A 12,826-nucleotide genomic window follows, 5' to 3' on the forward strand; every position below is an offset into this window, starting at 1 on the left:
CCCCCCCCCCCGGAATCCTGGAAGGATTGCTTACTGTGTACACATTCAATTCTCAAGTGCATTTGAATATTTCTGAAGACTGTAAATATTACATGTTGTCTTGTTAAACACAATTCAAAACAAATATATGGCATTTGGCACAATAGCAACCCAGACAAAAATAAGTTAATACTTCAGTAACTGTGCAACTTGCAAATACATTTCGTCTGTTATAAATTTGAAAATCCAAAAGTGGCATTTGTAATAAATTAACAAATTAAAAACAAAACTCCAAACACAATAACATTTGAAAGTTTTTAATGAATTAATAAACAAACGGGAAAAAAAAGAGAAACAATTTTTTTGGTACTAGCCTAAGATATTACAAATATATTTCAGGTAGTATTACATATCTGAGAAACAAAACAAAGACAGAAAACAAAATGCCAAGAACCCATTGCAAAAAGCTCAAATGTGCAGCTAAAATAAATCACAGCCTTGCACGAGATCCCTTTAGAGCATCTCACTGTGCTCCCTGCACGTTTTCTTGCTCTCGCCAACGAAGAGCAGTATGTTTAGAAACAAAATAAATAATCTCAAAAAGCTCTTGGATCCTTTGATCTGTTGTGGTATCATGGATTGTTAACGCACTCCTCACACTGCTACAATGGTTAGTTTTCGATTAATACGAACAAATCACTCATATTACAATCGGTAGCGAAAGGCTTGGTTTGAAAGCTGACAAACAGCCCTCAAAGTGTTGGGTTTTCATAGAAATGGTTGTCATCACCCCAGATCACAGCCAAATGTGAATTTCCTACAAAAACACCTTCTACAATCATCTTGGGCTTTAGAATTAGCCAGAAAATTCTGTACAAAGAAGGCAAAAAAATAATACACATCCGTGCCTACACCATGCCTTCCCCCTGCCGCTGAACCGTAGGCCTCCAGTGCTATACAAGTTTGTATGGGATTAGAATCTATATGGAGCTTCAGTGTAGTGAAGCCGATTGCATCCTCACCAGTGGAAACAGACAAAATAATGGTCAGTCAATAAACCTCACAGCCAGTGATGTACTGAGCAGTGTGCCCTCGAGTTGAAATGGTTACCAATAACAGTTTTTCCCATTTTGTTGAAAGTAATATCTAATTCTTAAGATAGATATCCAAAATTAATCTATGTAAACAAAAACGATATAACAAAGAACAGCTAGCAGGATCAATTACAGGACTTCCACATTTTATTTTGTCTTCCGCTGTGATTCAGGCGGGCCAATTTTGAAGAAGTGAGTTGACAGATCCACCGGGTTTCCTTTGATTTCCTACAGTGTGACGAAATGGTGGTGCATTGTGGTGCTACGTCGCATTGTCTGTTGCATTTAGAGCCATAGCCAAGAAGCACAAGACAATTTGATAAACGGGGGGAGAAGAGAGTGAGATTGCAGGCGTGACAAAGACAGACTCGAACGATGGGAGCAGCAAAACACAGGCCAGAGTTGTCGTTTCAAGGAATGGCAAACTGGACAACTAGTTCTTCTTTAGCATCCACTTTGATTTGAGAGATTGCACTGTAGGCATATGCTGCTATCTTGGATACCTAAAAAGCAAAAGCATATTATTATAATCTTTATTCAAGAGACTTAACAAAAGAAGCAAAGCATCTCACAGACTAGTTCTTGGTTTCACATTAATTCACAGCATTTCGAAAGCATGACGTCCCTGTGGGAAGCTAATTAATAGTTGTCAAAATGTGTTCTGTATGTGACTACCTGCTGAACGTCCGAGTATGGCACCAGGTCGCTGGCGAGCACTTGGTGGGGCTGGCTAGTGAGGGAGGGGAGAGCCAGGGCTTTCTTCTGAGGCATACTGCTGCTTAAAACAGCAAGCTTTGTACTGGGAGGAGAAACAAACATGCATTTCATACACATTTGTCCCCTGGTGTTTTACTATGAAACAGTTATTTTTAGTACATCCTAGCAATTGGTTATCTGATCACCATTAGAGGTGACTAGTGGAGGCGACAAAGAAATTGCCACCAACAGTGACCTCTAGTGGTCAGATCACATCTATTTCTAGCGGCTGAGGATATAACCTTTCTCTCGCAAGATGAATTCTCGCGGTATTTGTGAGTTCACAAACTCCGGAGAATACATCTTGTACCGCTCCTGCTGGTATCCACCGTTCCCGAATCGACATTGTGTTTTGGGGTGGGATATGCAACTGTGACAAAACCAGGAAGCCAGGCGCCGACGCCGGAGCTAACAAACAAACCTAACATTGACGAATGGACGCCGCAATGAATTATTTTCTCGGAGAATTAGTCACCGTTTCCTTGTTGAATGCTGAACAGCGAGGGGTGCTTCATGCATTTCTAGCTGGTAAGATGTTCGTGCTTTTCCCCCCTTCGGCAAGAACGAACATGAAATTTTCACCCGTGGCCGTGATTGGTTAAAACAAACGTGTAGAATGTCGCATCGTCCAATCAGCTCGAATTATTGTACAGCATGTCCCGTCTTTACCTGACGAAATTACTGTGTACCAGATGGATATGTATGCTATTGCCAGGTTACTGAGGATATGTATGTGATGAAAATATTGTTTAGAACTTTTGTTTATCTACTTTATTATATTTTTATTATTTATATTACATTTTATATATTTTTATATTATTCTAATTTCATAATTTATTATTACATTTTTCACTGTTTTTATCTAATATCATGTAGCGCCGGGTCAAGAAATATTTGGGCAGTGACAGTGTTTAAATATTTGCGTTTGGAATTGCCATAATCTATTTGAAGATCATTGATCATTATTGTGATTTAACAGTGACTTTCATCTGTAATATAACCCGGTGGTTCTCAAATGTTTGATGCCAAGTATCACCTAAAAAATATTTGGCTCTCCAATTACCACCATTATGCCCAACATTAAAATAAAGTAGCATCATAGAAAAACGAGACGGGTTGTATCCCTGAAAAATATATTTTATATTATAAGCCACTGCAACCTTACAGTTTAAACATTAAAAATGGTCTTAGTAAATGGTCTTTCATTTGTATAGCGCTTTTTCACCTGTTCAGGCCCTCACCACTTTAATAGACATTTCTTAAAGATTAGATGCAAATGTTTTTGACTTAAAAGTTAACACTACTGAGTTGTACTTCAGCAGTGATTCACATCAAAAGGCATGAATGCCCACCCAGTCGATTCTGGTCAACTGGACTAAGGATTTAGTGATATCCAAATGTAACTTAAGGATGTCCAATACATTTTTTTTCTCCAGACCAACACAAGTACGAGTACTCAACTCTGGTAGTCACTGGTCTCGATACCACTAGTACTTTGATACATTAACCCCCCCCCCCAAATGACAATTTTAAAGAAAGATTACATATATATACATACATACATACATACATATATATATATATATATATATTAGGGGTGTGAATTGCCTAGTACCTGACGATTCGATTCGTATCACGATTCACAGGTCACGATTCGATTCGATACCGATTAATCCCGACACGAATTTATAAGTCGATTGTTGCGATTTTTTTTCATTCAAATTTAGAAAATACTAATCATTGTATTGTAGAGTGTAGAGTGTAAGATTTATATGAAAATGTATTATTTATTTATCTGAAATTTCAGTCTTATAGAGGTTGTAATCTGTTTCATGTTTGAACAGCATTAAAATAAAATATTAAGGCTTAATGTTCCGTTCATATAACATTCTTCCATGCTCAAGGTGTGAATTCTAACCCGAAGTCAGACGTTTTGTTGAATATTTTTCCATTAAAAATGGAAGTTTAAAAATCGATTCACACACACACACACACACAAAAAAAAGGCAATGATGATAAGACGTTGAATCGGTAAGACTATCGAATGAACAATTCTGAGCTCTTAAAAAAAAAAAAAAAAAAAAAACGATTTTTTTTTAATTGAATCGATTCGAGAATCGCGCGATGTAGTATCGCGATATATCGCCGAATCGATTTTTTTAACACCCCTAATATATATATATATATATATATATATATATATATATATATATTAGGGGTGTGAATTGCCTAGTACCTGACGATTCGATTCGTATCACGATTCACAGGTCACGATTCGATTCGATACCGATTAATCCCGATACGAATGGTCACGATTCGATACCGATTAATCCCGATACGAATTTATAAGTCGATTGTTGCGATTTTTTTCCATTCAAATTTAGAAAATACTATCAGTAAATTTGTACATGTACACTGTAAGATTTGTATGAATATATTTATCTAAAACTTGAGGCTTATAACCGTGAGCCACTGTACACAAACAGTTTGCAATCTGTTTCACATTTGAACAGCATTAAAATAAAAATATTAAGGCTTAATGTGCCGTTCACAGAACATTCTTCCATGCTCAAGGTGTGAATCCTAAAAAAAAAAAAAAAAAAAAAAAAAAAAAAATTAAAAAAATCAAAAAAAAAATCGATTCTGCCGATTATTGAATCGATTCGAGAATCGCGCGATGTAGTATCGCGATATATCGCCGAATCGATTTTTTTTTTTAACACCCCTAATATATATATATATACACATACATATATATGTATATACATATATATGTATATACATATATATGTATATACATATATATGTATATCCCAATGCAGCATTTACCTTAAAATTGCAAATTAAAATTGATCTAAGTGCTTTTCACAAACTGTGCAAGAGTTTGTGTTCCACGATATTTTTCTTTCCCCAGCCAAAATAGCACATCGGCAAATTAAGCCTTTGACGTGTGAATTTGGCATGAACGGAGCAATTCATTTCCAAACAGGACAATCCTAAAACTAGCTTTATGCATACCTGTATTGCCGAGCTTTGTCCATATATTCATGCTGCTCCATCATGACCGAGTCAGCTGCCGACACATCGATGATGTTCCTGCACATCACACGGGGATGTTCATTAATTAGTTACGTGACTGGGTCAACTGTTTGGTGGATCCCAAACTTACTGTGCGGTTTTGGTGAGGATGGATGTAAGCAGGGCCTGTTCATCTGTTCGGGCCGAGGGGACTGTAGGAGTGATCCAGTCTGTGCCATTTGGGGGTTTGCTGACAGGGTTCGGGTGGGTGATCAGCGGCTTGCGTTCGTTATCCTTCAATCATAAAAATCACTGAATAATAGAGGTAAGATCTTGAGCCCGAGACCAAGGCCGACCCGGCCCGAAATTCGGGTCGGGCCTTAAATGTCAATCATTACGTTCGGGTCAGCTCGGGCCGGGCTTCTCTCTCACTGACTTTTTTTAAAATAAATATATGTTTATAAAAATGTATACTAAAACGATGTGTGGTAGGGGTGTGCTCAAAAAATCGATACGGCAATATATCGTTGCGGGCCTCATTACAATACACGTATCTATACGCAGCCATCAGAATCGATATTGCTCGTTATCTTTAAATAGGCAGTTAACGTTTGCCTTTGCAGCTTGCATTGTACCTAAAAAATAAAAACCAGCAGCATCTTTGAAGTTAATTGCCTTCAATTAATGCTAAAAATAGCTCACCAGTGATTGGACACTGTGTCTTGCTAAGAAAAATGAAAACAGAGGAAGAATATCAACATTTATTTACTTCTAAACTTAACATCGCACGTGTCTTAATGTACCAATTTTCTTATATCTTGTTTAAAAACAAAATAGAATGTGTTACACGAAAAAAAATGCTGTTTTTATTTCCCCAAATATTTCAAATTAGCACATTTTAGAGCTGTAATTTTAATACTTTGATATTTCTGCTCATATCGGCTCATGCCTATTAATAAACGTTCCCGGTGTGTCTGTGAAAGTTGCTCCTTGCTCTGCAGTGTGTACACATTTAGACCAGGCATGCCGCTTGGTGGTAAACCAGAATAGCTGCTAACAAAAATATTTTTGTCAGCCAGCATAAAAAAACATATCCTGCAGGTATATATATGACTGTTATTATAAAATGCAAGTAAATTAATGTAATAAATCGGGATACGTATTGCCTTGAAGATCAAGTATTGGGATACATATGTATCGCGATACGTATCGTATCGTGACCCCTGTATCGTGATACCTATCGTATCGTGAGGTTGGCGGCAATACCCAGCCCTAATGTGTGGATACTAAACTAAGGAATACTTGTTGTAAATAAATAATTTGGATAAAACAGAGAAGGCGGCGCTGAAGTATTTCTCCGCGTAATTACGCATCGAGATCTCTCTTTCACTCTCTTTGTCTGGCCTCTTTTATTCTGTGCTCCAGCGTTATTTCGTTGTGCAAATGTATTTATCATGATCATAAAAATATGTAGATTATTTTAACCTTAAAAAAAATCTTGCGTTTTTTTTTCTGCCAAAAATACTATGGGATAAATTGAAATTTTGGGTTTGCTTCGGGCTCGGGCCTGCAAATCAAGTTAATTGGTCGGGCTCGGGCTGGGTCGGGCTTTAATGCCCGCGGCCCTGGGTCGGGTCGGGCTGGATTTTTTAGGTTCAATCTTACCTCTACTGAATAATGAACAACTATTCATTGTATGAGCTTTAGAAACAATGTTGCTTGTACATTGCAGCTGCAATGTTCACAGTCACCTTAACCAATGACTCCAGACCATATTTAAAAATAATAATAAAAAAAAAAAAACTAACTAAACTAAAACGTTTACTTTTACTACTACAAGTTTGCCCCATATCCCAAACTATAATAACTTTGGTACACAGTTTGAGTACTCTTGCCACCTCTGGTAAGGTTACAAACTCCAATAGTTTAAAATGGGGAAAAAAACAACATGATGCTTTTGCCACTAAACTGAGAGAGCAGACTTGTTTCCTCAAACGGAATTAGCGGAAGACCTTGAGTCACACGGCACAACACAAATTAGGAACTTTAAAGTGTCTTGTGACATAGAAGACCTTTGGAAGACAGTAGACACGTTAATAAAAGTTCCTTCTCGATTCGCTTCTCATCACAATCTGGTCACTGCGAGTAGCTTAATACAGTATTGCTACTAACCACTGCCAAGCAACACGTGACAGCTTTCTTTACTTTCAGCAGTTCTCATTTCCGCCGTGTGCAATCAGCTGCAGCCTGTCCTGAGCTAGGCCCCCCCCCCCGTCACTGAGCATGCTACATGTGTTTTAAAAGCTCAAGTTGCGGAATAGTAATTGAATAATCACACACGCAATCACAGCACCAATCGTTTGTGCTGATAATCATTTCGAGTACTGCACGCACGATCGCAGAGCAAAATCTATGGAGCTAGTTTTTAGCAAGCTAAGCGGCTAACTACCTGGTCTGCTGACTCGTTGTCGCTGCTGTAACAACAGCCCATGGCAGCGTCCGGTACACTCCGGCTTCCCGGTTTTCCCGCAGAAAGCAGCCGTGCTTGTCCACGCCAACAAACATACAATTCTGTTTGGGGGTTATTTGGACTTCATCAAAAGTGGTTAGAGCTAGTCAGCTACAGTCGCTCAGAGCCTCGGAGTGGGCACAGCAGTAGCTATCACATGACAGCTGCACTGCGCGTGTAACAACAAGGACGTCACTTCCGGCAGTGACGCCAGAGCGAGCGCAGTTTTCAAACACGACGTCAAGGACAAACTACTGTATTATATGCAACACTTTATTTTATTTTAATGAATCTCGACATGTGTTCACCTTTTCAAACGAACACTTCAACAACATTCCTTAAACGTCACAATCATGGTGAGCTTTTTTTTTGTATTATTGTTGTTTCAATTGGGGTCACCAAGCTTCCTCACACAAACACCTTTCCTTTGTTACGTGTTTTAAAAATCTGACGTTCCTTTTGTAATGGGCTTGCTGCCCTCCAATGGTGCAAATTAATAACACAATCGAGATTTTAATCTGAAATACATATGCATAATCATAAAAAGCATCTTGTTTCTTTTTTTTCTGATTAGACAGAGTTGTTTTGAATGCCAGAAGCTTGTCATATTTCGTCTGGCACAAGATAATGCATTTACCTGGTAGTTTTTTTTTTTTTTTTCCTTGCCGCCGAGGGAAAATTACATCACAGTTAGTCAACTAACGACCAATCATGGTTTCTGAGTTTGGTCATGTGACAATTACGAACTCAGCCGTGATCGGGCACTGTGATGTACTTCTCGGCCGACAGTGTCTTTTTTTTTTTTTTTTTTTTTTTTTTTTTTTTTTTTTTTTTTTTTTTTTTTTTTTTTTACAATGTCTTGTCCTACCCTGAGTTTGAAAAAAAGCAAAACAGACACTGATGAGTCAAGTTAGTCAACTCAACATAGGGTTGTATTATTCTTATTTTACTTATCTTCCTCTTTACTGCATGACCGATTTTTGTTTCATGTACAGCACTTTGTATACAGCAATGCTTGTTTTAAAGTGCTTTATAAATAAAGTTGAGTGGCCAACAGTTTAGCCAATTAACAGCTGCTTCATTGTCTCCGATGTACCTCAAAAGACCAGGCCCCACCTTCTGAGGTCACATTCAATCACAGGGCCTCTTCTTAGGCCACTTTTCTTTAACCTTTGTTGGTAAATCAAGGTGCTGTAGAAGAAAAGGCTTGTTGGCGCATGTGTGACAGCCTACCTATGAAAGGTTTTCTTATACCTCCCCTCAGGCTGATGACAGAGTAAAACATACTGAACTGTAACACTGACGGTCTATTAACAGCTGCTGACAACTAACTGACATAATATAGTGTCATATTTAGGGTCCATGTAGGCCTACATGAAGCAGGTTTTAACTTACAACTTGATTTTTTACAAAACAAAAACGTTTGACGCCAGAAAAAAAAAAATATTGCAATTCACACACCACACAACTCCCAAAAGTGATGCATGATGGATTCAAAATAAATAAATCAGATTCAACCGTGCTGTATTTTGTTTGCATCTTTTACACACAGAACCAGTACAGATTCACAAAAATACAGTAACAAGAGCAACTCCTCATTACGATTAAATTGTGCTATTTGCCAGTAATTAAACTGCATGTGTCATTTTCACACATTGTAAACATTTACCAGCATTTCACAGTAACAGTAATATTTTACAGTAATTTGTTGTAATTAACTTCCCCTGTAATATCACAATAAACACCAGTATAAACTACAGCATCCTTTGAGTTTACAGCATTTAACTGTGCTTTTACAGTAAAATCGCGCAATAAAGCAAACCCTGTTATATCACAACAAAAGTCTGGAGTACATTCGCAGTAAATTGCTGTAATACTTACTGTGAAAGTAATGCAAAACTTATCCAATAATATATTGTAAAAAATTCACAGTAAAAAAAAAAAATTACAGTGATCTCTTTTGATTGCAGTTGAATGCATCACGACAGTTGAGCTGCAGACATGGAGGTAGTCACCCGATGGGCTTTTAGGCGGGGGTGATAATTACAGGCGTCTGTCCTCTTATTACCCCAGTTTCCTCCACGCCCCCCTTTATTTACTCCCATCGATCGAGGAGAGGGAGCAGACAGGACAGAGAGCTTCCAGCGCCGTGGAACTCACCTTTAGCTGGGACAAAAACAACCACCATGAGAGTGCTCTTGTTTGTTTTGACGCTCGGGGTCTCACTGGCGTCTGACGCTGTCGCTCCTGCCCACCTCGGACCGCCGTCGCTCGGCTTCAGTTCGTCGGTTCGCTCGGTGTGCAAGCCCATACCGAGCAGCCTGTCTCTGTGCCACGGCATCGGTTATCCGCACATGAGGCTGCCCAACCTGCTGGGCCACGACACTCTGCGGGAGGCCCAACAGCAGTCCGCCGCCTGGCTGCCGCTCATCTCCAAGCTGTGTCACCGGGACACCAAGAAATTCTTGTGCTCCCTGTTCGCCCCGGTTTGCGTGCCGGACTACAGCGGGCCCGTCAGCCCTTGTCGGAACCTGTGCGAGGCCGTGCGCGACCACTGCGTCCCCGTCATGAACGCCTTCGGCTTCCCCTGGCCCGAAATGTTCAACTGCAGCCGCTTTCCACGCGGGACCCAACTTTGCATCCCTCCAAGTGGGGAGCAGGATGTGCGGACCATGGAGGAGGTCACCCACGAGGAGGCGCTCAAAGGTCTGTGGGCTACGATAACCCTTAAAAATATATAGACACGTTAAAATATGGCCCGGGGCCATTTGCCATTGTAAATTTTTTCTTAGCGCATAATTTACCTTATACTTCACATATGTTTTTTTGTTTTGGTTTTTAGCTGGCCTGGCATAAACCAGTACCCGCAGATTCATGTATTTGTGCCCCCCCCCCCCTTTTTTTGGGGGGGGGGTATCAGCTTTTTTAAATACTGTACATTTTTTAGTAAAAAAAAAAAAAAAAAAAAGAATATATTTCCCAATGCATTTCAGTGGGTGTCAGTTATACATATACAGGTAATTTAGCTATTTAGCTTTACCCATAAATAGCGGGGTCCTCTGTACTGTCTAAACATGCAGACAAAAACAAGCATAGAAAGAAACAAACAAAAACAAAAAAAAACACAATTGACAGACACTGCCGACAGTGCCCATGCAGTCATTTGCCTTTTATGGGTCAGACTCCGTACTATAGGCCAAGTGGCATTTGTACTGGAAAAATGTGACTGTAGGCCCAGGGCATGTATTAATATGCAACATTCATGTTTCTGGAATGTGGGAGGAAACTGCACACAAGAGTGCCTGGCGATTTTTTTTTTTAGACAAACTTTAATCGAAAAAAAAGAAAAGAAATACATTCACATATATGTAAACAATTGTAATTAAAACAAAATAAAATACAATTTTAGCTATAATAGCATTTTTGTTCTACCAGTGTTCAATTTCAAAACAAGATTCAGTTTGATAAGGGTGTAGGAAGAAGTAAAACACCTTATAGCTTATCTTAGATTGCAAATTAAGTAACAGCAAAATCAAACAAATAACATAAAACACGAAATTTAAGCAAAAGTAAAGAAATTGAGATCGCTGGATATAAAACACTCATGTTGATTTTATTTGTATTTTTTTATTCTTTTTCTGTTCTGTTTCTATTTAATATTTCTGTTTTAAAGATGTATTTAAACATACCTATTGTTTTACATGATTTCAGTTCATTACTGCAGCTGTTCCATTGAAATGCAGAACTTCTCAAATGAACAGCAGATGTGCTAACCGCTACATATTGTACTGTCCTGCAAACTACAACCACGACAAAAATCACAATCGCGGTGTCAATGTCATCAAAACGGTATTATTATTATCGTAAAAGCTAGATATTTGACAGCTCTTGTATTAAATCTCATTACACATGTGAGGGCTGGAGCGTGTAGGTCTACTTCGTGTTTGCCTACATTAAAAAAAATCAAACATACATTACAATAAGTCAGATGTTACAATACTCTATTTTCTTTCAAGCACCTGGTGTATCTTTAAGTAGGTTTCCTTTTTTTTCTTGAATCTTACACCTCTGCAGACGCAAACATGCATAATCTCTCTTTTCAATCCCCAGGAAGTGTCATTTGTGATGCCTGCAGTTTGGCAGCTGAGGGAGAGACTGACATCCAGCACAACTTTTGTCAAAGTCCATATGGTGAGGAGAGCGATGATGGGATACATGTACTCTTGAGAGGGGACCATAATAAAAATAAAATCTTTGTTTCTCGTTCACGTGAGCTGTTGTTTGTTTTACAATGTGTCGAAAATCACACGTTTTGTCTCGTCGCAGCATTCAAGATGCGTCTGGGCAGTGTGTCAACAGTGGGAGGAGACCTCCAGCTGGTGCCTTTGGCCCGAAGCCGCATCCTGAGGTGGGCAGGGGGAGGTGCGGAGAGGGCGGGGATTGGAGGCGCGATGACCCACAATGCTCTGTGGCTGCAGGAAGGAGGCACTTGTGCGTGTCCCGGCTTGGACTCTGCAGACAAAAAAGATGTTTTAGGGGGGGAGGTCACTGACAAAAAGGCGAACGGGGTCCTGGATGGATGGTATTTGGCCCTGGCTCGGGCTGAGGAGGGAAGGCTGGTGTTGACTCGGCTTGTGCGCTGGGCTAGAGGTGACAAAGATCTGAAAAAATTCATCAGGGGACTGCTGAAGCAACCCTGCCCTGAGCTGTAGCCATTTGGTCTTTAACTAATTATCAACTTTTTTTTGCAAAATGTCCTGTCCACAAAAACTCTCTAAATCACCAAATGAATCACCCAAGTGCAGACTTTTAAGCACTTGTGTTAACGAAGAAGTGTGAAAAAGATACTGTGACTCTGCATTCTAACCGCTTGATTAATGAATGGTCCCAATTACCTTTTAAAGGTGCTAATTGGCTCAAAGTCTGGGACACAACTTTTTTTGAAAGGGTGCAGGGGGTAATAATGGACTCATGTATCGCACGATTGTTTACCAACGTTTAACATTTCCCACTTGCAATCTTATAGTTTGTTTGTTTTTTTCTCAGTCATTTACATTTGTCTCCCAAAAATGGTGTTAAACAGGGTAGTGTTTATCATTTGACACAATAATGTAATCATGCAGTAATCACTTTCTATGCTGTTTTGTACCATTAACGTTAAAAACATCGGTATATTGATATCATTAACATATCACTGGCGTCAGGCCAAAACCGTGTAACTGTTACATTTTAGGAGAACCCCAAAATAGTTTGCTTGTTCAACCATTAAATCCCCAACGAACGCAAACCATTTTCAACACTTCAGAATTTGGGAAAAGAATAATAATAATAATGATAACACACTCCCTTGTGGACTGACCAATAGCATAGATTTTTTTAAAATATGAAATTTAACAATTAGCACGTCTGCCTCCCAGTACTGAGGACTCGGGTTCGAGTCCAGGCTCTGGCATTCCTGGGTGGAGTTTGC

The 12,826-nt window shown here is 39.2% G+C and overlaps 2 protein-coding genes across 2 annotated transcripts; one reads left to right on the forward strand and one right to left on the reverse strand.

Annotated features, from left to right (window-relative positions):
* Positions 1-280: 280 nt before the first annotated feature.
* On the reverse strand, positions 281-7,565 carry lamtor1 (late endosomal/lysosomal adaptor, MAPK and MTOR activator 1). Its single transcript, XM_077541825.1, has 5 exons — positions 7,297-7,565; positions 4,999-5,141; positions 4,848-4,925; positions 1,749-1,872; positions 281-1,576 (listed from the first exon to the last, which is right to left on the reverse strand). The coding sequence occupies exons 1-5, from the start codon at positions 7,336-7,338 to the stop codon at positions 1,484-1,486; spliced, it is 480 nt and encodes a 159-aa protein (XP_077397951.1). The 5' UTR covers positions 7,339-7,565; the 3' UTR covers positions 281-1,483.
* A 1,806-nt stretch (positions 7,566-9,371) lies between these two features.
* Positions 9,372-12,082, forward strand: sfrp2l (secreted frizzled-related protein 2 like). Its single transcript, XM_077541727.1, has 3 exons — positions 9,372-10,062; positions 11,467-11,547; positions 11,683-12,082. Exons 1-3 carry the CDS (start codon positions 9,543-9,545, stop codon positions 12,066-12,068), a joined length of 987 nt encoding a protein of 328 aa, XP_077397853.1. The 5' UTR covers positions 9,372-9,542; the 3' UTR covers positions 12,069-12,082.
* Positions 12,083-12,826: the final 744 nt, after the last annotated feature.

This window comes from Festucalex cinctus, chromosome 13, assembly GCF_051991245.1.
Source record: "Festucalex cinctus isolate MCC-2025b chromosome 13, RoL_Fcin_1.0, whole genome shotgun sequence".
Taxonomy (NCBI): Eukaryota; Metazoa; Chordata; class Actinopteri; order Syngnathiformes; family Syngnathidae; genus Festucalex; species Festucalex cinctus.